The sequence below is a fragment of the Falco punctatus genome (assembly GCF_963210335.1).
Source record: "Falco punctatus genome assembly, contig: scaffold_197, whole genome shotgun sequence".
Taxonomy (NCBI): Eukaryota; Metazoa; Chordata; class Aves; order Falconiformes; family Falconidae; genus Falco; species Falco punctatus.
Window position 1 is genome coordinate 6553 of NW_027660308.1, and position 26905 is coordinate 33457.

At 65.6% G+C, this 26905-nt stretch overlaps 4 protein-coding genes across 4 annotated transcripts; 3 read left to right on the forward strand and 1 right to left on the reverse strand.

Annotated features, from left to right (window-relative positions):
• The first annotated feature begins 930 nt into the window (after positions 1-930).
• On the forward strand, positions 931-5825 carry LOC308057177 (histone H2A.V-like). Its single transcript, XM_080411320.1, has 5 exons — positions 931-1119; positions 4425-4502; positions 4992-5105; positions 5205-5334; positions 5605-5825. The coding sequence occupies exons 1-5, from the start codon at positions 946-948 to the stop codon at positions 5664-5666; spliced, it is 558 nt and encodes a 185-aa protein (XP_080267446.1). The 5' UTR covers positions 931-945; the 3' UTR covers positions 5667-5825.
• Positions 5826-6879: 1054 nt separating this feature from the next.
• Positions 6880-12662, forward strand: MAT2A (methionine adenosyltransferase 2A). Its single transcript, XM_080411317.1, has 9 exons — positions 6880-7537; positions 9342-9419; positions 9499-9621; positions 9704-9816; positions 9895-10038; positions 10142-10360; positions 10440-10622; positions 10715-10848; positions 11242-12662. The coding sequence occupies exons 1-9, from the start codon at positions 6895-6897 to the stop codon at positions 11342-11344; spliced, it is 1740 nt and encodes a 579-aa protein (XP_080267443.1). The 5' UTR covers positions 6880-6894; the 3' UTR covers positions 11345-12662.
• GGCX (gamma-glutamyl carboxylase) lies at positions 12556-20642 on the reverse strand. Its single transcript, XM_080411318.1, has 15 exons — positions 20549-20642; positions 20262-20462; positions 19347-19505; positions 18453-18618; positions 17679-17757; positions 17483-17589; positions 16833-16996; positions 15919-16181; positions 14352-14483; positions 14107-14258; positions 13749-13918; positions 13540-13670; positions 13310-13457; positions 12973-13168; positions 12556-12883 (listed from the first exon to the last, which is right to left on the reverse strand). The coding sequence occupies exons 1-15, from the start codon at positions 20559-20561 to the stop codon at positions 12727-12729; spliced, it is 2238 nt and encodes a 745-aa protein (XP_080267444.1). The 5' UTR covers positions 20562-20642; the 3' UTR covers positions 12556-12726.
• Positions 20643-22820: 2178 nt separating this feature from the next.
• On the forward strand, positions 22821-24437 carry VAMP8 (vesicle associated membrane protein 8). Its single transcript, XM_080411321.1, has 2 exons — positions 22821-23033; positions 24223-24437. The coding sequence occupies exons 1-2, from the start codon at positions 22830-22832 to the stop codon at positions 24364-24366; spliced, it is 348 nt and encodes a 115-aa protein (XP_080267447.1). The 5' UTR covers positions 22821-22829; the 3' UTR covers positions 24367-24437.
• The last annotated feature ends 2468 nt before the right edge of the window (positions 24438-26905 follow it).

The window sequence follows — 26905 nt, forward strand, 5'->3', positions numbered from 1 at the left end:
CAGTCTGCACCAGGAATTCTTTTTTAGGGGGCTTTTTTAGGCCATATTTCATCCCCGCCTTCACCAGCCACCATCCCTTTTGCCTCTTGGTGCTCCCTGCACCTCGAGCCCTGGCCCAGGTCCCCCCCCCGGGTCTGCCAGGCCGGTCAGCGTTACCTCACTGCCGCTGCCCTTATCTTACCGGGCAGGACCAGCCTTTATTTCTGCATTTCCTGCAAAAACACACGGGGAGGGACGCAAAGGCGCCGCCGGGCCTGGGTGCCCCCGGGAGGGACCCCGGCCCGCGCTTCCAGCGCCGGGCACGGCCGCAGCCAATCTGTCACTGAGGTTTCAGCCGCCCCGGGCACAGGCCCTTGGGCTGGCCGCGGGGGCGACGGCCGGGCCGGAGGGCCGCCCCATGTGTCCCCCCGAGGGAGGCGGAGGAGTGGGGGCGGCCCCGGGCCCTGTCAAGAGCCGAGACCCGCTGCCCCGGCAGACCCCGGTCCGGCTGCCCGGGCCCTGACGGGGGCCGTGACAGCGGAGAGGGGCCTGAGGCCGGCCGGTAAAGGCGGTGGAGGCGGGCAGCCCCCCCGCCCCCGCCTCCGCCTCCGCCCCCGCCCCGCTTCCCTCTGCTCCGCTCCCCTCCCCTCAGCGCCGCATCCGCCCCCTCCCCCGCTCCGCGCAAACAAACAACACGAGGGGCGGGGGATAGAATGGGCGGGAAAGGCTTCTCTCCTTTCACTGGCCCTGCGAACTGTCTATCCGTTCAGCCCCGCCTCTATCCAGACGGGCAACTCTTTCTATTGGTGGGCTCTACGTCACTCCATTGTACCGCCCACTGGTTCGGAGCCGCCGGGCACGCCCCCCGCCTTCACCCTTGCGTGCCGTGTGCAAAGGAAAAACAGCCGTTACACGGGCCGCGGGGAGGAGCTAGGTGTCGGCAGGCAGGCGGCAAGAAACGGCGTCATGATTGGTGCTAGAGAGGTGTTCAAACTAGTATGCGATGCCTTGATTGGCTCGAGCCCGCCGCGGCAGGCCGGGCTCCCTCCTCGCGCTCGGGCGGGTTATTGTCTGGCGGCTCCTGAGGCGGCTCCAGCGCGGACTCAGGACCGGAGCTTGGGCGGCAGCGGCGGCACCATGGTGAGTGGCGGGGGCGGCGGTCGGTCCCGGTCCCGGTCCGGTCCCGCTGGGCGGGCGGGTGGGTGGGTGGGCGGCCGGGGCAGCCGGTACTGGGGCCGTCGGGAGGCCGAGGCTGGGGGGCGCCGCTCCCCCGCGGGGCCGGAGCGGCTGCCCGCGGGCCCGAGGCTGACAGCGGCGCCCGGGCGGGGCCGGAGCCGCCGCTGTCAGCGGGGAGTCATGTCCCGGGGTGGGAGGCCGGGGCGGCGGGAGACGGGCGGCTCCTGCGCCGGGCTCTGTCAGCGATCCGTGACCTTGGGCACGGCGCCGTGGCCGACGCTGCCCGGGAGCCTCCCGCTGAGCGGGTCTCGCCAGGGGTCGCCGGGAGCCCAGAACCGCTGCCGCCGGGGTGTGACCGAAGCCCGGGGCCGCCGTGACGGCGGTGCCAGGCCCGTCGGGAGCGGGTCTGTGCCGCCTCCCGGCAGCTCGGGCCGGCGGGGGCGAGCGGCGAAGCCCGGGGCTTCCCGCTGCTATCGGGGGCGCTCCCGGGGCGGCTGGCGGGCGCCCAGCGCCTTTATTTCACCGGTTACAGCGTCGGGGAGGGGCAGCTGCCGCTTCGCAGCAACTTTCCGGGGTTATTTATGTTAAGAAGTTGCTCGCGGAGTGAGGGAACGACTGTCAGGGGCGTGAGGCCGCCGGGCGGGGCGGGGAGGGGGCGCCTGTCAGCGGCCTCTGCCCCGCGGAGCGTTCCGTTTCCATCGTTTCCATTCCTAACGGGCATCCCTGCACGCGCTGGCTCCCGGCAGAGCTCGCTGGTGGCTTCCCAAGGAAAAGTCTGGCTCCCGGGGGGGCGGGGGGGGTTTAATTTTCCCTGCAGCCTCGGTGGTGTGGCCTGGTGTCTGGAACTTGGGGAAGCCGCGGTTGTTGGGTGCGTACCCCGTGTTCGGGATACGGGATAGGAGGCTCCCGGGCAGCGGATAAGGGCCCGGTTCACTGAGGGTAACGTGGAAATGCTCTGTGAGGTTATGCAACCCTCACAGCAGAAAACCTGCGCTCAAGGATATCTTGTAACTTGTGGCAATAGATAAAAAGTTGCTTTTTTGAAGCATTTTAGTCCTGTCTGAAGCAACAAGAAGAAAAAAAAACAAAACAGTTTGCCTGCTGCAGGAGATGCAGTGCGTTAACTCCAGTGAGGTTTCAGTCTGGGAATGTGCTTCCAGCGAGCGACTTCTTTGGGGAGAAGGGAAGGAGACGTTGTGTTCCCGCACCCCTCAGCATGGTCCCCTCCAGATGAAGAAGTGAATCGCTGCTGTCCCTGACCCGCCTAAGCCCCCGCGAGCATCGCTGCCTGAGGAGGAGGAGATCTCCATGCTGCAAACGTGGTGGTGTCCGTCAGGGAGCCCTCATTTCTCTGCTGGGATCAGAGCCGTGAGGGGGGTGAGCTTCCGCAGGGAGCCAGTGGCAGCTCAGCTGTGGTAAACTGTTGCAGCGTTTCCTCTGCAAGCCCAGCAGAGGGTTTAGACGTTGGTGAAGATCGAGAGAAACCCTGAGACTTCCGCTGTGAGAGTTCTCTTCCCTCTTTTTAGTCAAATGTCATGTAAAGAACCATCAGGTGGGCAGCCGCTAGCTGGAAAAATTGACGGAGAAGTGGGAAAGTTCACAGCTGGCTGATAAAAGCCCTCAGTGTGAACAGTTGGGGCTTTTCCCAGAGATGTCTTTTATTTCTAGAGTGAGGAAACATTCCCAGATCCCCCTTCGTGATTTTTGAAGTTGTATTGAGTGATGTTTTCGACTGATAAAAGTAACTCCTTGATGCTTCACTGCAGCAAAGGCAACATCAAGCCAGTGCTTCAAAGCGTTTCTGGATGTGTCTCCAAGTCGTCCCTCAGCCGCTCTCGTAACAAGCCAGAGCTTCTAAAGCCGCTCCCGTCCTGGTGTCAGCTGCCAAAACACTGTGTGGGTTTGCCAGGTGCCAGCGTTCCCACAGCTGGAGCTCTGCTGGCAGCCCTGGCGCTGCTGCAGGGAGGAACCCACCTGCACTTGGTGCCGTGGGATGCTGGCCCAGCTTTCCTGCTGACCTCGCCCAGCACCGCTGTGCTTGTTTTATCACCTCCAGATTAAGTATTTTCCCCTTGTGGTTTTTTTTTTTTCCAATTGTTTGAGTTTAAACTGGGCCAGCACTCTCCAACTGGTGCAAGTGTGTGGTGTTAACTTTCAGCTCGGTGGGATGGGACGTAGGTCTTGGACATCCCTGTCTTAACCAGTGTCTTAAGGATTAGTGCGCTCAATTAACGTCACCTCGGTCTCCTGGGGATCTCTGGATTCTGCGGTTTGTCCCAAACGAGTGGGAAAGAGCTGGTGGCAGCTTTCAGCTCCCTTGCAGTGAGCCATAATTCCTTCTTTTTAGAAGGGGATTGAGATCGTGGGATCAGTATGTGGTGTGACAACGGGGATTACAAGTATCCAGCATGTTTTAGGGCTCCGCTTTCCCTCTGCAGTGGCTGTACGGGGGCTTCTCTGTTCAACTCAGGCTGGGAGACTTAATTTTTGTCGTTATAGTCACTGCTGTTTCTTAAATGGACCAGATTTTGGGTTGGTAACGTCGTCTTTCACATGGAGGGTGTAGGTTCTTTCTGACTGCCCTGTGCGCTCACCTCTGTTAGAAACAGCTTGTTAACTATTAGTGATGTCACTGGTTTTTTTCAAGATCCCTTGAATTGATCGATTTCTTGAAGGTGGATGTGAGAAAGCCTGGCACACCGAAGTGTGGTTCTTCCTTGTTTTTCAGTTGCTTTCAAACTCATGTGCTTTGGGGTTTCACTCACCTCCCACAGTGCAGTTTTCATTAAATCCGTTATTTCTGTGGTTCCCTGATGACTGGCTGCTCCGGACCAGGAAGGGAATTGCCCCTGAATTCCGCAGGCCTGGGTTGCACATTCCTACGTACAGAAGCAGTATCCTGCTGTGTGACCTGTGTCGCCGCGCACCTTCGGAGTGGGGAAAACAAATCTGAAATCAGGCTGTTCCTGTGACTGCGGCTGCCAAAACCCCAAACCGGTTCTTTGGGCTGGTTTCCCCCTTTTTGGCATTTTCTGGAAAAGAACAGGAATAGCAGTAGTGGGAATTGAGGGATGGGGACCCGGGACCGTGAAGCAGCTGCCTTAGCCCTCAAACCCCTCTCGTCCCCTTGAATTTGCTTTGTCTCAGGGTGTTTAAGAGGCTGCAAGTTTCCTGCAGCAGCAGAAAGTGTGTTTGCCTCTGGATTACAGTGCAGCAGGTCTCTCTGGATTAATTAAGATTAATTAATAGGTGCGTTAACTGTCTTGCAGGCTGGTGGTAAGGCGGGAAAGGACAGTGGGAAGGCCAAGGCGAAGGCAGTGTCGCGCTCACAGAGAGCTGGGCTGCAGGTAAGGCACAAGAGGTTCACGACCTCATTGTAAAACGTGAATTTCTGAGGAAAAACTTCCACTTCTGGGAGGCAGATTTTCCCAAACCCTCTTTTTTTTTTTTTTTTTTTCCCCCAGAGGGTGAGAACCTACTATTTAGTGACTTGTGTTGTCATTATGGAGTGACAAGGACCCCTGGGCTCTCAGGGCTGTTTGCTCCCAGCCGTGCCCTGACTGGGGCAGGATCTGTCTCTCCTACAGGGAGGGTGTGAGGATTAATTTGGATAATTATCTTGAAATCCCATGGAGAAACGGTAAACTGTCAGTTGGTCCTGTGTCTCCCTCAGCCACGCCCTCGTTAAAGCTCACGTTAATGTTACAGGAGCTCCTGGAAGCTGCAGGCGCACAGGGTGGGGAGTTGCTCCAGCCAAAATCAGCAGTGTGGGCTGTAATTATGCAAATGCATGGGGAGCTGTAGGTGTTAACGAGGTGTTGATTCTCCCACCCCAGTTCCCCGTGGGCCGGATCCACAGACACTTGAAGACTCGCACCACCAGCCACGGGCGAGTTGGTGCCACCGCTGCTGTCTACAGCGCTGCCATTCTCGAGTACCTCACTGCCGAGGTAGGTCCCAGCGTTTGCCTTGCTCCCTAAAAAAATAAAAAAATATTTAAAAAAATTGTTTCCCTTGGGATCCCGAGTGTCTTCCCGATTTCTTGGCAGGTGCTGGAGCTGGCAGGCAATGCTTCAAAGGATCTCAAAGTCAAGCGCATCACTCCCCGTCATTTGCAGCTGGCGATCCGCGGCGATGAAGAGTTGGATTCCCTGATCAAAGCCACCATTGCCGGTGGAGGTGGGTATCGTCCTCCCTGCCCCTTCCCTCATTCCTGGCCCTAACTGGGAATTTTAGTGGGAAGAAGGGGAAAATACAGGGAAAAGGAACAGGAATTTGACAGCAATGATAGAAACCGGAGGCTCGCTGCTTCCCTGGATCCTGCTGGATCAAGCGTGAGGAAACATTTGTGCTGGGTTATTGTAAAACTCTGCTGGGAATTGAGGATTTCTCGGAGCTTTTTGGGAAGCCTGCAAGCATCTGATGGGAATCCTCCTCCTCTCTCCACAGGTGTTATCCCCCACATCCACAAGTCTCTGATCGGAAAGAAGGGTCAACAAAAAACGGCGTAGAGAGGAAAAAAAACCAGCAGCCCACTCCCTCCCGTCGTCGTACTGTACCTGGGACAGAAGAAATCTTGGGGACACGTGGAATATTTTTAAGGAATAGTTCAAAGGAAGAGCATAGACAATTGACTGTAGAGGGGAGAAAACATTGGTATGGGCTTTAGATTCAAAGTGTGTGACAGCAGTTGTCCCCTGTCAGGTGGCAGCAGTTGGGGTGGTGGTCGAGGGGCTTGGCTGCTCCCCTGGGTTTTATACAAAAATGGAATGGATAAACCATTTTTTACAAAAAAACCCCCATGCCTCTCCTTGGGGCTGGTGAGGGGGGAAGGCGCGGGGGGTGTTCGGGCTCTCGGGGCTCGCGTAGGGGAAGGGGGGCCCGGGACCCCTCCGCTGGCACCGGGCAGAGGGAGTGCCCCGGCACGGCGCTGCCCCGCGCCAGATGCAAATTAGCCCTCGCCCCATATGCAAATCACCCAGCGTGGCGCTGCCCCGCCCTCTATGCAAACAACGATGGGCGGGGCGGCTCTCAGGGCTCCGCCCCCCCGGCCCCACATGGCCGGGGAAGCCCGGGGCTGCCCCGGCCCCGCTGACCCTGGGGCTCGGCCGTGGGGCAGGGCGCCCCCTGTCCCGGAGCATCTGTCCTGGGCCTGTGGGCGCCCCGGCTGTCCGGCCGGCCTCGGCACTGGGGACACTGTCCTGGGTGTCCACCACCCCTGGGCCCACGGGTGCCGCCTGCCCGGGGCCGTGGCTCCCTGCCCCGGCCCACCGGGGCTCCTGTAGAGCCGTGTCCCGGCACAAGCAGCCCGACCCCGGGTCTCTGCGTGGTCCCGGGGAAGGGACGGGTGGGTGTGGAGGGCGGATGGAGCCGGGGTGGCCGCAGCTCTGGCAACACCGGCGTCCGGTTGCATCAGGTGCAAGGAGGCCCTGTTGGCCGCTGGCCCGGGGCGCTGTCTGCCACCCTGTCGCCGCCTCGGCCCCGTCCCGCCGGGCTGCAGCGCCTGGGCTGCCCCGCGGAGCCGGTACCTTCGGGGCCGGGCCCGGCCTGTGCAGCCTTGGTCGTGGTGGTGTGGCCGCCGCTGTCACAAGATGGCGGCGGGAGGTGTTAGGGTGGGGCGGGCGGCGCTGCGGCGGGGCAGGCGGGGCCGAGGGGCGGGCGGGCTGCCCGGGGGAGGGCTGCCCGGGGGAAGGCGGCGGGGCGCGGGGGGGGGGGGCGGCGGGGGCGGCGGACCGCACAATGGCGGGGCCGTTCATCCCGCAAGATGGCGGCGGCGGGGAGGGGCCGTCCTTGCAGCCGGCGGGCGACTCACCGCGCATGCGCGCCCTGCGCTGCCCGAGAGCGCACGCGCACGCCGGCCCGCGCCTCGCGCCGCCGGCCCGCGCGGGAGGCTCCATGCGGCCGCGACGGGGGGGGGCGACGGGGATGTCGGTTCGCACCCGCCCCGCTGCGCTCTGCGGGGAAGGCGGAACGGTTCGGCCGCCCTCTCAGTACCGCTCAGCGACCGGGAAGCCGCGGACAGCTTGGGAGTGCCGCAGCGGGAAAGGCTGCGCTCGGCGTTACATAACGCGCCTCCCCCGCCCGCCGGCAGTGGTTGCGCCGCCCCGCCCCCGCGGCGCGTTCGGCGCTCTCCATTGGCGGCGCGACGCGGAGGGGCGGGGCGAGGAGGATATAAATAGAGGCGGGTCGGTGGGCGCCGCGCTCAGTCCGCCGCGGCCGTTACAGTGTCCAGCCGCCTCTTGCCGCGCCCGCGCTCCCTCCCGCCGCCGCTCCGCTGCCGCTGTCGTCGTCATGAACGGACAACTCAATGGCTTCCACGAGGTGTTCATCGAGGAGGGCACCTTCCTGTTCACCTCTGAGTCCGTGGGCGAGGGGCACCCAGGTGCTGGGCCGCGGCGTTGCTGCGAGCGCGCAGGCGCGGCTCGACGCTGCGCGGCTGTCTCGGGGCGGGCGGGGGGCGGCGGCGGCGGCGGGGAGGGGGCGGATGCCCGGCGTTGTTGGGGGGGGGGGGGCGGCAGGGAGGTGTGTGTGGGGGGGGCGCGGTGATGCCAGCGGGCGCGCGCGCAGTGCGGGACGGCGCGCGCCGCATTGCGGGCCTCGGGCGCGCACGTGCTTCCCGCGTGGGGCGGGCGGGGGGGGGGGGCACGGGTCACGGCGCGACGCGCACCGGGGGTGGTGTCGGGGGGGTGGGGGTCTCATGGGATGACGTAACCGAGATGCCCCGGGGGCCGCCGTGACTCAGCCGTGACTAAGCAGCTCCCGGAGGGTGGCAGGGCCGGTGCGTGCACCCCACGCGCCCGTGGTGTCACCCGTGTCGTCTCCCCCCGGCGGATGGCGGAGCCGCGGGGCTCCCCTGGGGGGACTGGGTCGCCGTGGGGCCGCTGGGGCCGTGACAGGCCGGGGAGGGGCCGCTCCCACCCCCTCCCCTGCCGCAGCTCCCCACCGCCTGTTGGGGGACCCCGGCTCTCCTGCCCCAGCCGCCCCCGCGGAGTCCCACGCTCCCCTTCCCCTCCCCCCCCATGGGGACCCCTTGCCTCTCCTGCCCTCCCAGCATTACACTGCCCGGAGCACCCTGCCTGCCCACCCAGGGGCTGCCTGGTGCTGCCCCCCGCCCCTGGAGTGCCGGGACCCCCGTGGGGGCTGTTCCAGGCCCCCCCCGAGCCACCCAGCCGCGGTGCCAGGGTGTGCCGGGCTCGCTCCCGGCCTTTGTGCTCGCCCCTTTCGGGCGCGTGACTGCGAAGCCGCACGGACAGCTGCCACCCCCCTGCCCGCCGCCCCCTGAGCCCCCCACTGCCCCCGGATGCCCCCCTGCAGGGCACCCCACCTGACCCCAAGCCCCCGCTGCCACCCCCACCCCCCCCAGCGTGGCTCGCTCCATCACATCTGCAGGCACCCGCAGCGCCCATGGCGTAACTTTCTGGCCGATCGGGGGGTACATTTGGGGCTCCCCCCCCCCCCCCCCCAACACTGGGAAGGTTCTTTGTACCCGAGGTCACACGCTGGCACAAGGGACGGGGAGTCTGGCACCTGTCTGCGGGTGTAGGGGCCGGTTCCTCGCTCCCGCGCCCCGAGGAGCAGCCAGGGAAGCCACCTCCCTCTCCCGGCGGTGCCGCCTCATCCCTCCCGAATCCGGCCCGAAAGGTCGCCGCCAAGGACGTCCGCGGTCCCGGAGAAGTTGCTTATTCACGGCCGAGCCCCGAGCAGCCCTCGGGGAGTGGGAGAGGGGTTTTCCCCCCTCCCAGAATCGGACATCCCGGCTCCCAGAGGAAACGGGGAATGTGGTGGGAGCTGGCTGGGCAGGCTGTGGGGCAGCTGTCGGGATCGGGGCCCCCCCAGGAGCTGGGGGCAGAGCTGCTGGAATCTGGCACCCGCTGGGTTGGGAAAGCCGGGGCTGGAGAAGGGGGTGCCAGTTGGCAGTGCCGTAGGTGGCCGAGCCCAAGCTCTGACCCGACTGTAACTGGAGCTTAACTGGTAAATGCCAGAAATTCCAGGCTAATAAGCCGGCACGGGGACAAGGTGAGGGCTGTGCTGTGCGCGCCGCTGGAGGCTGCCGGCTTAAGGGGCGGCTCGTGCTCGGCTCCGGGTGGTTCCCGGCGTAGCACGGGCTCGGCTGTGCCGAGGGATCGTGGCTCAGGAAGGAAGGGCCGTGCCGCTGTGACAGCCTCGTGCTCTCTGTTCCCCTCCAGATAAAATCTGCGACCAGATCAGCGATGCTGTCCTGGACGCTCACCTCAAGCAGGACCCTGACGCCAAGGTGGCCTGTGGTGAGTCGCACCCTGGGGACACGTGGACATGCTGGTGCTGGCTGGGTGACGCTGGTGCTGACGTCCTGTTCCCTTTCAGAAACGGTAGCAAAGACGGGGATGATCCTGCTGGCAGGGGAGATCACCTCCCGGGCCGCCGTCGATTACCAGAAGGTGGTCCGGGACACCATCAAGCACATCGGTTACGACGATTCCTCCAAAGGTACGTGCCGGGGGACGCTACAGCTCGCCTCCAGCGCAGGTTTTGGTGCGCCGGGCTCACCGCTGCCTCTGCTGTGCCCCAGGCTTCGACTACAAGACGTGCAACGTGCTGGTGGCCCTGGAGCAGCAGTCGCCTGACATCGCCCAGGGTGTCCACCTGGACCGCAGCGAGGAGGACATCGGTGCCGGGGACCAGGTGAGCCCCTGCGCCGCGTGAGCTGCCACGGTTCAGCCAGAGGGATCGTAGCTTCACCGCACCCTCCCTCCGCTGCAGGGCCTGATGTTCGGTTACGCCACGGACGAGACGGAGGAGTGCATGCCCCTCACCATCGTGCTGGCCCACAAACTGAACGCCAAGCTGGCTGAGCTGCGGCGTAACGGCACCCTGCCCTGGCTGCGCCCCGACTCCAAGACACAGGTGAGGGCCCCGCCTGGCCTTGCCATGAGCACCTGGTGCCTTGGGGGTCCCAAAAGCCCCTCCCGAGTCCCCAGCCTGACCGCCCCGGCGTTCCCCCCGGCAGGTGACAGTTCAGTACATGCAGGACCGCGGTGCTGTCATCCCCATCCGGGTGCACACCATCGTCATCTCGGTGCAACACGACGAGGAGGTGTGCCTGGACGAGATGCGGGACGCGCTGAAGGAGAAGGTGATCAAGGCGGTGGTGCCAGCCAAGTACCTGGACGATGACACCATCTACCACCTCCAGCCCAGCGGGCGCTTTGTCATCGGTGGCCCCCAGGTACGGTGGTGTTTCCCGGTGAAGCTGTACCGGCACGGTGGTGGTGGTGGCACCATGGTGACGGTGTTGTCCCTGGCAGGGTGACGCTGGGCTGACCGGCCGCAAGATCATTGTGGACACTTACGGGGGCTGGGGGGCCCACGGCGGCGGCGCCTTCTCGGGGAAGGATTACACCAAGGTGGATCGCTCGGCTGCCTACGCCGCACGCTGGGTGGCCAAGTCCCTGATCAAGGCCGGGCTGTGCCGCAGGGTGCTGGTTCAGGTGGGTGCAGGCAGGTCTCCCCCTCCCCATGCTTGTGACGGGGGGTCCTCGGACTTAATCTGTGCTTTTCCTGCCCCCCCCCCCCCCCCCAGGTCTCTTATGCCATCGGGGTGTCCCACCCCTTGTCCATCTCTATCTTCCACTACGGCACTTCCCAGAAGAGCGAGCGTGAGCTGCTGGAGATCGTCAAGAAGAATTTTGATCTCCGTCCCGGGGTGATCGTCAGGTAACGGGTGCTGGAGAAGTGGGGGGACACGCGCCGCTGTGAGAGGAAAGGTGGCGGGGGGGGGGGACACAGCGGGGTGGTGGCGGCGCGTGGGGGTCCCCTCCCCGGAGCAGCCGTGGTCACCGCCTGGCGCAGCTGGAACCGGCGCGGAGAGCTGCTCGTGCCGGAAGATAAAAGCGCTTTCGGGCGCGGACGGGGGTAAGTATCCACTGAGAGCCGGAGCGCTTGGAGCTTCTCGGGAATCGGTGGGGGCGGGGCAGCCCGGGAAGCTCCAACCGGCCCCCGGGGATGGGGAGGAGAAGGAGGCGACGCTGCGGACCCCCCGGCCAGGCAGGGAAGGGGTGAGCGTTCGGCCGGATCCTTTTCACTGAGTTGAGGACTTGTATATTCCAGGGATCTGGATCTGAAGAAGCCCCTCTATCAGAGGACCGCAGCCTATGGCCACTTTGGTAGGGACAGTTTCCCTTGGGAAGTTCCCAAAAAGCTAAAATACTGAAAAAAAGCCTTGTTAGGCTTTTTCCCCCCATTCCTGCGGGCGTAGGCTACAGAGAAGCTCGCGGGCTCTGGGGGAAAGAGCTCCTTGGTCCCCCAGGGTCTCCTGGCCCCGTGTGTCCCCCCCCCCCTTTTTTCTCTCTCTCTCTCTCTCTCTCTCTCGCCATACTTCGTTTGCGTGGGGACCACGTGTGGCCTCGTGCCTCTCCCCGAGCCCCCCCGTGTCCCCGTTCCCCCCCCCCCCCCCGTGGCCGCCGATCACTCCGGCTTCTTTTTAAAAATCTCGTGTGACGTCTGAGCTCAGAGATGGCGAAACGCCCCGAGCGCTCCCCCCTGGCCTTGACTCTCACTGTCCCGCTGCGGGGGGGGGGGGGGGTGACATTCCGGCTCCCCCCCTGTCCCCAGGGGACCTCGCTGGTGCTGGTTTTGTTCTTAACCCGGATTTTAAACTTTTTTCTCTCGGAGGGTGCACGTTTTGGGGGAGGGGGGGGGAAAGCACGGCATTAAAACTGCCCCCCTCCCCCCGCCAAACCCCCCATGCGGGTTTGGTACCGGAGGGAAATGTTTTATTGTCCTTTTGGTGGTGGGGTTTTTTTTCCCAGTTTTTTTTTTTTTTTTTTTTTTTAATTAAGAAAGCTGAAGTGACTCCACAACTGCACACCACGACGCCCCCCCCCCCTTCCCACCTCCAGCTCAGTGGTGGGGGTGGGGGGGTGGGGGGCTCGGCCGAGCTTTATATATATATTTTTGGGGGAAAAGGGGGAGGGATTTGGCCCTTCATACTTGAACGATTTTTTCTAGCGGTGTATTTATTGTGTGCTGAGGCGCGGGGCGTGAGTACAGAGAAGCCCCCGGGCTCAGACGGCAGCTCTTGATTTTCCCGAAAGCCCCCCCACCCCCCCCCCAGCACCTTCACCCCCCCTCCAGCCACCTTTCCCCCCACCTCGAGGAGGCTGAGATGGCCTCCGAATTGGGGTGAAAAAGGGGGAAATCGGGTTTGTTGACAGAGGGGGAGAGGGGCAGGCAAGTGCTGGGGCTGCCCAGCCCCGGGAGCGTGGCGCATTTGGTCGGTGTGGTACAGAGAAGCCGGCTTGTTTACCTGCCCATCCCGGGGGGCCGGTGCCCCCAGAAGTGCCTTGGTGGGGTGGGAGTGATGGTGGGGGGGGGCTTTCTCTTTTTTTTTTTTTTTTTTTTTTTTTTTCCTTCCTCTCCCCGCCCCCCCCTTTAATATTTTTCTGGAGGTTTTATTACATTTGTTTCTATTTCACCAATTCCAAAAAGAAACTCAAGAAATCTCAATAAAAAACTGCTGGGTGAGACAGCATCTGCCTCAACCTGTGCTTGGGGGGGGGGGGGGGCTTAAAAAATGGAGGTTTTTTGGGGTGCTCAGAGCTCAGGGCCCCCCTGGCCCTCCCTGTGGCCGTCAGGACGAGCCTCCTCTTCCTCACCACGCCAGTTGGCGAAGGTCACCTCCTGTGCCAGCTGCTGTGGCGGCGGCCGGCCCAGCGCCAGGTTCCGGAGGGAGATGCAGGTCATCAGCGCGCTGCGAGGGTTGGGGGGGGGGGGTCAGTGCCGGAGAGGGGGGATGTTCAGGGGAAGGGAGGGGGAAAAAGGGTGATTTTTGGGGCTCACCTGCGGCGGAAGAGGTAGAATTTCTTGCGGAGGAAGCGGTGGAGGCGCTGGGTCCAGCTGGCATCGCGCCGCCGGCTCTGCTCCTCCAGCCGCCGCTGCCGCCGCAGGAACGCCGTCACCAGCGGGTCGGACGGGGTCCCCTGCGCCAGCGGCTCCCCCAGGATGGGCCGCAGCTCCGGGGGCAGCGGCTCCGTCTCTGCAGGGGCACGAAGTGGGGGGTGAGCTGGGGGGGGGGGGGGAGCCCCTGAGCCCCCCCCCGCAAGCCCCCAGCCCCGGTGGGGTGAGCTGGGGGGGGAGCCCCTGAACCCCCCCGCAAGCCCCCAGCCCCGGTGCTCACTGGTGCCGTTGCGCACGCGGTCCCGCAGCTCCTGCAGCCGCGTCAGGTTGCGCTCCAGCGCCAGCGCCGTCGTGTTGACGTAGAGGTACATGTAGCACGAGGGCTCCGGCGATACCGTGTGCACCTTGTGGTACTGCCCCGCCGGCAGCTGGGCGGGCAGGGGCCGTCAGCAGCCCTGGGGGGACCCCCCGCGCCCCCCCCCCCAGCCCTGTTCCCCCCCAGCCCCTCACCTGCATCCCCTCGCCCTCCCGCAGCGAGCGGTTGTGCTGCTGCTCCACCAGCTCCACCAGCACTTCTCCCCGCAGCACCCGCAGGCTGGTGTTACCCAGGTCCTCGCTCACGAAGTTTTCCAGGTGCAGGCCTGGGGGAGGGAAAAAGGGTGTAAACCCCCCTAGGGTGGGTGCCTGTGACCCCCCCCCAAAGCCAGGGGTGCCCGTACCGGGGAAGTCGGCGATGAAGACGGCGTCCGTGTGCCCGTCCAGCTGCTTCTCCAGCTCCTGCAGCCGCTGCCGCCAGGGCGAGAGCTCCAGCAGCAGCGGCAACAGCCAGGGCGTGCGGCTCCAGGGGGACCACGGTGCCCGCACCAGGTCCACCCGGGGGTCCACCAACCTGTGGGGGGACAGCCCGTCAGCACCCCCACATACCCCCCCAGCCCCCCAGATTGCACATGGGTCCCGTTTTCCCCCCCAGGTCCACCCGGGGGTCCACCAACCTGTGGGGACAGCCCGTCAGCACCCCCACGTACCCCCCCAGCCCCCCAGATTGCACATGGGTCCCGTCCCCGTCCCCCCGCCAACCTCTGCTGGAAGCGGTCGTTGATGGAGACCCAGATGTCGAAGTAGATCTGGGGCTCGGAGACGTTGTAGCGGGGCAGGAGGCGGCTCAGGCACAGCGAGTATTGCTTCAGCATGTCCGCGTGGTCCTTCCAGCGCCGGCTCTGCGTGAACACCTGCCCGGGGAGGGGGTCCCATGGGTGGCTGGGTGATGGGGACCCCCCTCCGTGCCCCTCCCCCCCCCACACGGTCTCGGTGTCCCAGCTCACCCCCGGTTTGAGGTAGCCCACCTCCCCGGTGAGCCCGTCCCGGTACGTGATCTTGACGTGCTGGTGGTAGCGGGAGTGAACCATCATGTCCCAGGAGTAACCGTACAGGCCGTTGGTCCAGTTGTTGTAGCCCTGGCGGGGACGGGACGTGGTGTCACTGTTCCCACCCCAGTGACAAGAAGGGGATGGGGACCCCCGAATCCCCCCCTGGGCGAGCCCCCTCCCCACAGCCCTTTTGCCTGTGACCCCCCAGCACTGAGTCCCTGCCCCATCGCTGTGCCCTGCCCCCCATCCTCAAGCATCCTTTCACCCCCTCCGTGTCCCCAAGAAGACCCGTGTCCCCAAGAACACCCATATCCCCAAAAATACCACCATGTGCAAAAAAAAAAAGCCTTCACAGTCCCCAAAATGCCCCTCTTGTCCCCCAAAATGCCCCTATGTGCGCTACAATACTCCCCCATGACCTAAAAAATATCCCCGTGTGCCACAAAATACCCCCACGTGCTAAAAAAATGCCCCCAAGTACCCCAAAATACTCCCCATGACCTAACAACCCTCCCGTCCCCCAGAATACCCCCATGTGCTAATAAATAACCTCCCATCCCCCAAAATGCCCCCCATGTCCCCAAAACAAAAACATCCCCGTGTCCCCCCAAATGCCCCCAGGTACCCTAAAATACTCCCCGTGACCTCAAAAATAGCCCCATGTCCCACAAAATACCCCATGGGATAAAAAAAAAAAAAGGGCTGATGCCCCCCCAAATGCACCCCATGTACCCCAAAGTACTCCCCACACCCCCCCAAATACTTCCCATGACCTAAAAAATACCCCCGTGTCCCCCCAAAATACCCCCATGCTAAAAAAATGCCCTAATGCCCCCCAAAATGCCCCCATGTACCCCAAAGTACTCCCCATACCCCCCCAAATACTTCCCAAGGCCATAAAAAAATACGCCCGTGTCCCCAAAATACCCCCCGGTGCTAAAAAAAGAAATGGCTGATGTCCCCCAAAATGCCCCCATGCACCCCCAAATACTCCCCACACCCCCAAATACTCCCCATACCCCCAAATACTCCCCACCCCCCCCCAAAATACTCCCCACCCCCCCAAAATACTCCCCATACCCCCCAAAATACCCCCGTGTCCCCCCAAAATACCCCCATGCTAAAAAAATGCCCTAATGCCCCCCCAAATGCCCCCATGTACCCCAAAGTACTCCCCATACCCCCCCAAATACTCCCCACACCCCCAAATACTCCCCACACCCCCAAATACTCCCCACACCCCCCAAAATACTCCCCATACCCCCCCAAATACTTCCCAAGGCCATAAAAAAATACCCCCGTGTCCCCAAAATACCCCCCCCCGGTGCTCAAAACCACCCTCCCATCCCCCCAAAATGCCCTTCCCCACCCCCCCGCACCCCAAAACACCCCCCGCATCCTCCAAAACACCCGTCTGACCTAGAAGACACCAGCTGTGTCCCCCAAAAACACCCTCAGGTCCCCCCCAAATGCCCCCACCTCCAACGGAACGCCCCCCCCCCGACCCCCCCGACCCCCCCACCTGGGTGATGAAGTGGGAGTAGGGCAGGAAGAGCTGCTCCAGCACGTAGAGGATGGTGAAGGCGGCGGCCAGGTGCTGGCGAGGCCGAAGGCCCCCCCGCGCCCCCCCCCTCCCCCTGTAGTGGCAGTCGGGGCTGGGCCGGGGGGGCTGGGTGGCGGGCAGGACCCCCCGCAGCCAGGGTGGGCAGCGGGCGCAGAGGCGGCGGGGCCAGCTGGGGTGGCAGAAGAGCCCGCTGGTGGCCAGCATGGTGTAGGGGAACATGCCTGGGGGGCACCGCAGCCTCAGGGACCCCCCGCTGCTGCATGGGGGGGGGGCCCGGGGCCAGGGGAAGGGGGGCTGGGTGCTCCTGCTCGGGGGGGGGTGTGATTTGGGGGGTGTCTGGGTGCCCCTGCCCGGGGGGGGGGTGATTTGGGGGGTGCCCCTGCCCGGGGGGGTGATTTGGGGGGTGTCTCTGCCCAAGGTGGGGGGTGTTGGGGGGTGTCTGGGTGCCCCTGCCCGGGGGGGGTGTGATTTGGGGGGTGTCCCTGCCCAGGGTCAGGGGGGTTGGGGGGTGTCTGGGTGCCCCTGCCCAGGGGGGATGATTTGGGGGGTGCCCCTGCCCAGGGCGGGGGGGGGTGGGGGGTGCCCCTGCCCCGGGGGGGTGATGTGGGGGGTGTCTGGGTGCCCCTGCCCAGGGGGGGTGATTTGGGGGGGTGCCCCTGCCCAGGGCAGGGGGGGGTGGGGGGTGCCCCTGCCCCGGGGGGGTGATGTGGGGGGCGTCCCTGCCCAGGGTGGGGGGGGTTGGGGCAGGGGGAAGGAGGGTGCCCAGGCTGAGGGTGTTTTGGGGTGCCCCTTCCCTGGCTCAGGCTGCACCAGGGGGTGCCGTGCCCGGGGTGGGGGTGCTCAGGGGGTGCCCGGGTGCTCCCCCCCCTCACCGATGCTGAAGAGCTGGGAGTTCATGCAGTGGAAGTAGGTGACGAAGACGAGGGCGAGGGGCCGGGTGGCGTCGAAGAAGAGCAGGAAGCCGGCGGAGAGGTCAAGCACCAGCCCCCCCCCGTGCACCACCAGCAGGCTGGTCATCTCCTCCGACAGCACCAGCCTGCGGGCAGGGCCCGTCACCCTCCTCATCCTCCCCCTGACCCCCCTCCATCGCCCTCCTCATCCTCACCCTGACCCCCCTCCATCGCCCTCCTCATCCTCCCCCTGACCCCCCTCCATCGCCCTCCTCATCCTCACCCTGACCCCCCTCCATCGCCCTCCTCATCCTCACCCTGACCCCCCTCCATCACCCTCCTCATCCTCCCCCTGACCCCCCCATCACCCTCCTCATCCTCACCCTGACCCCCCTCCATCGCCCTCCTCATCCTCACCCTGACCCCCCTCCATCACCCTCCTCATCCTCACCCTGACCCCCCCATCACCCTCCTCATCCTCACCCTGACCCTTTCCCCCCTGAATCATCATCCTCATCCTCACCCCGCCCCCATCACCCATCACCCTCCTCATCCTCATCACTCTGGCCCCTCCCCCCCATCACCCTGCCCCTGTCCCCCCCCCCAAGCCCCCTCCCGATCCTCATCCTCACTTGAAGGGCGCAAAGAGCCAGTGGCGGGCGAGGGACCCCATGGAGTAGCCCCCCACCCAGTCGGCATCCAGCTTCTTCAGCCCCGCGATGAAGTAGACGATGAAGATCTGGAGGCGAGGGGAGGAGTGGCGGGGGAGGGGTGAAGGGTGGCCCCAGGGGACACCCAGGTGCAGAGGGACGTGGGGTGGGCACCCACCTGGGCACGCAGCAGGGTGTAGTTCCACAGCGGCACGTGGGCGTTCCTCTTCTGGGGACGGAAAAGCCCATCCACGGACCTGGGGGACACGGGGGGAGCGGCCGGGCCGCTGTCACCCCACTGCCAGCGTCACGGGGGACACCAGCCACCACCCCAGAGCCACAGGGAAACCCCGGTGCCGTGGGGGACACCCCTGGGGACCCCAATGCCATGGGGGATCTGGGGCTCAGGGCACCCTCTAGGGACGCCAGTGCCAGTGGGGACATGGGGGTCTATGCCACCCCGCAGGGACCCACTGTCACCCCACAGGGACAGCAGGACCTGTTCCACCCCACAGGGACCCAGTGCCACAGGGGACACCAGGACCTGTGCCAATCCATGGGGACCCAGTGCCGCCAGTGACCCCAGGACCTGTGCCGCCCATGGGGACCCTGTGCCACCAGTGACCCCAGGACCTGTGCCATGCCACCCCATGGGGACCCTGTGCTGCCCCACAGGGGACCCAGTGCCACCCCACGGGGACCCAGGGCCACCAGTGACCCCAGGACCTGTGCCATGCCACCCCATGGGGATCCTGTGCTGCCCCACAGGGGACCCAGTGCCACCCCCCAGGGACCCAGGGCCACCAGTGACCCCAGGGCATGTGCCATGCCACCCCATGGGGACCCTGTGCTGCCCCACAGGGGACCCAGTGCCACCCCACAGGGACCCAGGGCCACCAGTGACCCCAGGGCACGTGCCACCCCCCGGGGACCCGGTGGCGGCGCAGCTCACCCGTAGCGGTCGGCGCCCAGCAGCGCCAGCTGGAAGGCCAGCAGCCCGTACAGGTACGAGTGGTTGTTCCACGACGTCTTGTCCAGCAGCAGCAGGTACCAGTATGGCCCCAGGAAGGCGGCGCAGCTCAGGCGGTAGCAGCACCCGGCCATCACGCCCAGCGCCCCTGCGGGCACCACAGCCCTCCTGTCCCTGCCCCCTCCCTGCGGCCCATCCCCCGCCCCTCATTCCCTGGTTCCCATCCCCCGCCCGTCATTCCCTGGCTCTCCTCCCTGGCCCCAGCCCTCCCCAGTTCCCCTCCCCATCCCCATCCTTCCCTGGTCCTCCTTCCCATCCCTGTCCCTGTCATTCCCCATTCCCTCGCCCCGTCCCTGTCCGGTTCCCCTCCCCATCCCAGTCATTCCCTGGTTCTCCCTGTCCCCATCCCCATCCCTACCCGGTTCTGCCCCCTGTCCCCGTCATTCCCTCGTTCTTCTCCCCATCCCTGTCCCCATCGCTGTCACTGCCCGGTTCCCCATCCCTGTCCCCATCCCCATCATTCCCTGGTCCTCCTTCCCCTCCCTGTCCCTGTCATTCCCTGGTTCCTGTCCGTGCCTGGTTCCCCATCCCTGTCCCCATCCCCGTCATCCCCTGGTTCTCCTCCCCGTCCTTGTCCCCATCATTCCCCGGTTCCCCTCCCCGTCCCTGTCCCCATCACTCCTTGGCTCTCCTCCCTGCCGGTCCCCATCCCCACCCCTCCTCAGTTCTGTCCCCATCCCTGTCCCCACGGTGGCTCCTGTCCCCATCCCTCCCCGGCTCCCCGCCCTGTCCCCGTCCCCACACCCGCTCCCCGTGCCCAGCCCCGCGCCATGCCGTGCCTGTCCCCGCTCCCCGTGTCCCCCCCGCCCCCCGTACCCAGGAACATGGTGGCGTAGAGCAGGTACATCCAGTCGAGGGGCAGGGGCCGCAGGGCGGGCAGCAGCGGGAAGCGGCACACATCCAGCCCGTCCAGGAACCGCTGGTCCAGGTGGCCCAGGCCCCGCTCCTGGGGCACGTCCAGCGCCATCAGCAGCCCTGGGGGGGGGTGTCAGCGGCCGGGCCCCTTCCCCGGCCGTGGGGGCACCCGGGCGGGCGCTGACCCCCCCCCCCCCCCCAGCTGCCAAACCTCCACCGCAACCTTTGCTCCGGGCTGACGTGTCCCAGCCGGCCGGGGCTGCCCCCGCCGCAGAGCTGGAGACCCCCAGCCCCCCGCAGCCCCTGGTTCCCCCAGAGCCCCCTCCCCAGTCCCAGCCTCCTTGCTCCCCCAGAGCCCCCCTGGAGCTCCCCCCCCCAGCCCCTGAGCCCCCCCCCGTCACCCTGGTCCCCCAGTCCCACCAAACACCAGTGGACCCCCAGCTCCCCCCAGCCCCCCGGAGCCCCCTGGTCCCCCCCAGGCCCCCCCTGTCCCACTGGACCCTTTCGGACTCCCGGCTCCTACAGCCCCCAGTCCCCCTGGAGCCCCCTGGTCCCCCCAGGCCCCCCCTGTCCCACTGGACCCCCAGTTCCCCCCTGGTCTGCCGATCCCTCCCGACCACCCCCACAGTCCCCCTGTGCCCCCCACAGGGCCTGGTCCCCCCAACCCCCCCGAGCCCCCTCGGTGCCCCCAGCCCCCGGGCCCCGCAAACCCCCCAGCCCCTCCAAGCCTCCCAGTCCCCTTTGGCCCCCCCAAGCCCCGCAGCTCCCCCGGAGCCCCAGCCCCCCCGGCCCCCCCCAGGCCCCCCGAGCCCGCCGGTTCCCCCTGACTCCCCCCCAGCCCCCCGGTCCCCCCCGGCCCCCCGTGTCCCCGCGCACCGAAGGCGGCGCGGAAGGCGCCGAGCGCGGCGGGGTCGCAGGGCCGGTGCAGCAGCCGGACGAGCCGCTCCCACCGCGCCAGCTCCCGCAGCTCGAAGCCCAGGAGGCGCCGGGCCGCGCTGGGGCCGGGGGGCGGCTGGGGGGGGGCCGGGGGCCTCCCCGCCGCCTCCCCCCGCTCCGGCCGCCTCCGCCGTGCCGGCCCTGCAGCGGGGTCGGGGGTCAGAGGTCAGGGGTCACAGGGCACCGAGCCCCCACCTCCCCCCGGCGCCCCCCCGCCCGGGCCGTACCCGCCGCCGCCATCGCTAAGGCCCCGCCCCTCGCGCTACGTCACGCCACGTCACGGGGCGCGGCCGCCAATCGCCGCCGCCCTGGCGCCGGGGGCGGGGGGCGCGCGCCTCACCCCCTCCCCAACCCGGCACCCCTGGCCCCGCCCCCGCACCCCTGGCCCCGCCCCCGCACCCCTGGCCCCGCCGCGACCCCTGACCCCGCCCCCTCCCGGAAGCCCCGGGCGGGCGGGGCCGGGGCCGGCGCCGCCGGCAGCGGGAGCGGAGCCACGGTGGGGTCGCGGGGCCGGGGGGGGCCTTAGGGGTCCCCCTGGGGTCTGCGGGGTGCGGGGGGGGGGTCTGGGGTACCTATGGGGCGCCTATGGGGCACTTGGGGAAGTGCCTATGGGGCAGCTGGCAGGCGCTTGGGTGGGTATAGGGCGTCTGTGGGGTGCCCAGGGTGCCTATAGGGTGCTTGTGGGGTCCCTTTGGGGTCTCCGGGGTGTATATAGGGGGTCTGGGGTACATATGGGGCACCTATGAGGTGCCTGTGGGGCGCTTGGGGAAGTGCCTATGGGGGGCTTGGGTGGATGTGGGGTGCCTATGGGGTGCCTGGGGTGCTTATAGAGAGCCCGGGGTTCCCTCTGGGGTCTCTAGGGTGCATATAGGGGGTCTGGGGTACATATGGGGCACCTGTGGGGCTCATGGGGAAGTGCCTGTGGGGTGCCTGGCAGGTGCTTGGGTGGGTATAGGGACCTATGGGGTACCCAGGGTGCTTATAGGGTGCTTGTGGGGTCCCTTTGGGGTCTCCGGGGTGTATATAGGGGGTCTGGGGTACATATGGGGCACCTATGAGGTGCCTGTGGGGCGCTTGGGGAAGTGCCTATGGGGTGTATGTATGGGGGGGGGTGTGATGTCCTGGGGGGTGCCTATAGGGTGCTTGGTAGGTGCTTGGGGTGGATGTGGGGTGCCTGTGCGGTGTTTCAGGATGCCTATGGGGTACCCAGGGTGCATATGGGGTGTCTGGGGTACATATGGGGTGCCTATAGGATGCTTGAGCAAGTGCCCAGGGTGTCTATGGGGTGCTTGGGGGTGCATGTAGGGCACCCCAATGCATATAGGGTGCCCAGGGTGCATGTGGGGCATTTGGGGTGCGTATGGGGTAGCTAGGGGGTGCTTGGGGTGCGTGTGGGGTGCTTGGCATTGATATGGGGGCATATGGGGTGCTATGGGGTGCATATGGGGTGCCTGGGTGGAGATGGGGCACCTGTGGGGTTCCCAGGGCACCTATGGGTGCTTGGGGATGCGTTTGAGGTGCATATGGGGTGCTGGCGGGGTGCCCAGGGTGCTTATAGGGTACTCGGGAAGGTGCCCGGGGGGGGACAGGGGGCACCTATGGGTGCTTGGGGGTACCTTTGGGGTGGTCAGGGTGCCTATAGGGTGTTTGCTGTGCGTATAGGGTGCCTAGGGGGAGCTTGGGGTGCATATGGGGTGCTTGGGGAAGCACCCGTAGGGTGGTGGGGGCTGCCCAGGGTGCACATGGGGTGCTTGGGGGTTATCTGGGGTACGTATAGGGTGCCTGGGGTACCTATAAGGTGCTTGGGGAAGTGTCTGCAGGGACACGAGGTGCTTGGGGACATATAGGGGGTGCCTCGGGGGTGCTTGGGGACATATAGGGGGTGCCTCGGGGGTGCTTGAGGTGCGTATGGGGTGCTTGGGGGGTGCCCAGGGTGCATATGGGGTGCTTGGGGTGGACTCGGGTCACCTATAGGGTGCTTGGGGTGTATATGCGGGATGCTGGGGGGTGCCCAGGCATGCCTATAGGGTGCTTGGCAGGTGCCTGGGGTGGGTATGGGGTACCTATGGGGTCCGGGGGGTGCTCAGGGTGCCTATGGGGTGCTCAAGGGATACCTTTGGAATGTCTAGGGGTGTATATGGGGTGTCTGGGGTGCCTATGGGGTGCTCTGAGGGTGTATGTGGGGTGCCTATGGGGTGCTCTGAGGGTGTATGTGGGGTGCCTATGGGGTGCTCTGAGGGTGTATGTGGGGTGCCTATGGGGTGCTTGGGGGGAGCCCAGGGTGTAGATGGGGTGCCTGTGGGGTGCGCAGGGCAGGTATGGGGGGTGCAGAGGGGGTATGTGGGGTGCAGAGGGGGGTGCTAGGGAGTGCCCAGGGGTCTGGGCAGTGCCCAGGGTACCCATGGGGGGGTGGGGGGTGGGGGGCAGGGCATGGGGGGGGGTGTCATGTCCATGTGGGGCGCTGGGGTGCCCACCCTAACCCCTGCCCTGTGGTTCCAGGCGGGCAGCATGGCGGGCAGCGCGGTGGGCAGCGTGACGGGCAGCGCGGTGGGCAGCGTGGTGGGCAGCACGGCGGGCGGCGGGCGCATGCAGGCGCTGCAGCGGGAGGTGGAAGGCGTCAAAACCATCATGACCCAGAACGTGGAGCGGATCCTGGCGCGGGGCGAGAACCTCGAGCAGCTCCACAGCAAGAGCCAGGACCTGGAGGCCACTGTGAGAGCAGGGGCCCAGGGCGGGCGGGGGTCCCCAGGGTGGGACGCGGGGTCCCGAAGGTGGGCACAGGGTCCCCGAGGTGGCACGAGGTCCCCAAAGTGGGATGCAGGTGGTCCCCAAGGTAGGATGAAGGGTCTCCAAGGTGCCACATGGTCCCCAGATGTGGATGCAGGGTCCCCAGGGTGGACACAGGGTCCCCACAGTGGCATGAGGTCCCCAAGATGGGACACAGGGTCCCTGGGGTGGGATACAGGGTTTCCAGGGTGGGACATGAGGTCCCGAAGGTGCGCACAGGGTCCCCGAGGTGGCACGAGGTCCCCAAAGTGGGATGCAGGTGGTCCCCAAGGTGGCATGGGGTCCCCAAGGTGGGACATGGGGTCCCCAGGATGGGATACAGGGTCCCCAAGGTGGGACATGGGGTCCCCAAGGTGGCATGGGGTCCCCAGGCAGGAATACAGGGTCTCCAGGGCAGGCACAGGGTCCCCAAGATGGGACACAGTGTTCCCAGGGTGGCACAGGGTCCCCAAGATGGGACACGGAGTCCCCAAGATGGGACACAAGGTCCCCAGAGTGGGCACAGGGTCCCCAAGATAGGATGAAGGGTCTCCAAGGTGCCACATGGTCCCCAGATGTGGATGCAGGGTCCCCAGGGTGGACACAAGGTCCCTGAGGTGGACACAGGGTCCCCACAGTGGCATGAGATCCCCAAGATGGGACACAGGGTCCCTGGGGTGGGATACAGGGTTTCCAGGGTGGGACATGGGGTCCCTAAGGTGGGCACAGCTTCCCCAAGGTGGGACAAAGGATCTCTGAGGTGGCATGGGGTCCCCAGGGTGGACACAAGGTCCCTGAGGTGGGCACAGGGTCCTCAAGGTGGCACCAGGGCCCCGAGGTGGGTGCAGGGTCCCATGGGTGGCACCATGTCCCCAGGTGGGTGCAGGGTTCCTCCAGGTGACATCTGGTTTGAGCACAGGATCCCCTGGGGGTGATGCTGGGACCCCAGGGGGGACAGAGTGCTATAGGACATGGGGTCCCCAAAGGGACAACTGGGTCCAGTTGGGCACTGGGTTTGGGGGCGTGGGGCATGTAGGTGGCAGGGGGTGTCCCCAAGGGTGGCGGGGGGGTCCCTGGGGTGGCAGGTGTCCCCAGGGTGGCAGGGCTGTCCCCCCCCTGAGCTGTGTCCCTGCAGTCGGAGCACTTCAAGACGACGTCGCAGAAGATGGCCCGCCGGTACTGGTGGAAGAACGTGAAGCTGCTCGTCATCCTTGGCCTCGTGGGCGCCATCATCCTCATCCTCATCATCCTCCTGGTCACCGGCGTCATCCCCACCTAGAGCCCCCAGCCCCGCCTGCGGGGACCCCCAGCCACCCACCTGTCCCCATAGAATACAGGGGTGACAAGCCATGTGGGGCTGGCTCTGTGTGCGGCGTGCGGACGGGTGTGGGGACGCGGATGGGGACACGGATGGGAACTCGGGCATGAGGACACGGGTGGGGACGGGCGTGGGAGCACGGATGGGGACTCGGGCATGAGGACACGGATGGGGACGGGCGTGGGGACACGGATGGGGACTCGGGCATGAGGACATGGATGGGACAGGCGTGGGGACATGGATGGGGACAGGTGTGGGGACTCATGGAGTCACGGGTGGGAACTTGGGCATGAGGACACGGATGGGGACGGGCATGACATGGATGGGGACGGGCATGAGGACATGGATGGGGACAGGCATGACATGGATGGGGACTCAGGCATGAGGACAGGCGTGGGGGCATGGGGACAGGCGTGGGGACACATGGAGTCATGGGTGGGGACTTGGGCATGAGGACACGGATGGGGACGGGCATGAGGACATGGATGGGACAGGCGTGGGGACATGGATGGGGACAGGTGTGGGGACTCATGGAGTCACGGGTGGGAACTTGGGCATGAGGACACGGATGGGGACGGGCATGACATGGATGGGGACGGGCATGAGGACATGGATGGGGACAGGCATGACATGGATGGGGACTCAGGCATGAGGACAGGCGTGGGGGCATGGGGACAGGCGTGGGGACACATGGAGTCATGGGTGGGGACTTGGGCATGAGGACACGGATGGGGACGGGCATGAGGACATGGATGGGGACAGGTGTGGGGACACATGGAGTCACGGGTGGGAACTTGGGCATGAGGACACGGATGGGGACGGGCATGAGGACACGGATGGGGATGGGCATGAGGACACGGGTAGGGACGGGCATGAGGACACATGGGCACATGGATGGGGACAGTGTCACGGTCCACTCGGTGGACTCGTGGTGATGGCCCGGTAACTGATCTCCGAGCGCACAGCTCCAGGCGGCCCCGCCGCGGGGTTACGCCTCGACCAAGCGGGTTTATCGCTCGCCCGTGAGGCGGCTGCGCTGGGTAGAAAAGGCCGAGAGCGGATAAACGGTGAAGTAACACGGGAAGGGAAGGGGATTACGGCGGCCACCACGGGCCCAAGGTGTCCCTGTGGTCCCAGGTCCAGGCAGGTCCCGCCGGTCCTTCCGCTCATCGTGATCCCTGGTGGGGAAGATCTCCAAAGTCCAGCCGCTACGAAAGCATCCTTTGATGCCGGGCAGCTCGCCCTGCTCCTCCTCTGGCCCATGGATTGTTCCAGACTCACCTTCTGGAGCCAGGTGTCCCCAGAGGGGTGGTTTGCCCCAGAGGCGGGTGGCTTCAGCCCGGGAGGTGTGTCCTTGTATTGTTTTCTGCTTCGTTGTTATGACCACGGTTGTGATCCATCTTCTGGACAGCTGGTACGTGGCCTTGTCCCAGTTGTTCCTTCCGGTCCCGGGTGGCAGGGAGCGGCGCCGTACTGGTACCGACCAGTTCTCCTTCCCGGGGTCTTGGGGTCTCGGTGCCCACGAGGACCGTTCCATCTCCAGGTCTCTCTTGGCAATGTTGAGACAATGTCATTCTCTGTAGACCGACTCTTACGGACAGGTGTGGGGACGTGGGGACACGGATGGGGACTCGGACGTGAGGACATGAGTGGGGACAGGCGTGGGGACATGGATGGGAACTCAGATGTGAGGACATGGACGGGGACAGGTGTGGGGATGGTTGGGGACATGGATGGGGACTCAGACGTGAGGACACGGGTGGGGACAGGCATGGGGACACGGATGGGAACTTGGACATGGGTGGGGACACGGATGGGAACTCAGACGTGAGGACACGGGTGGGGACAGGCATGGGGACACAGATAGGAACTCGGACATGGGGACACGGGTGGGGACAGGCATGGGGACACAGATGGGAGCTCGGACATGGGGACACGGGTGGGGACAGGCATGGGGACACAGATGGGAACTCGGACATGGGACACGGATGGGAACTCGGACATGGGGACACGGATGGGAACTCAGACATGAGGACACGGGTGGGGACAGGCATGGGGACACGGATGGGAACTCGGACATGGGGACACGGGTGGGGACAGGCATGGGGACACGGATGGGAACTTGGACATGGGGACACGGGTGGGGACAGGCATGGGGACACGGATGGGAACTCGGACATGGGGACACAGATGGGAACTCGGACATGGGGACAGGCGTGGGGACAGGCAGGCGCTGCGCCAGGGGAGGGGAGTGGTGCCAGGCATGTGACTGGTGCCAGGGGACAAAGGACACAGTGTGGCAGCGCTGCCACCCAGGCACGGCCCGCAGTGGGGGGGTGGGGGGGTGGGGACATGAGGGTCCAGAGGGACCCAGGTGTGTGGGGGACCCACAGGTGGGGGGCTTGAGCGGGGGGTCCTGAGGGCCCGGCAGGTACAGGGCTGGGGGGACCTGGGGACACATTTCACGGGGGGGGACCTGGGGACACATGTTGGGGGGGGC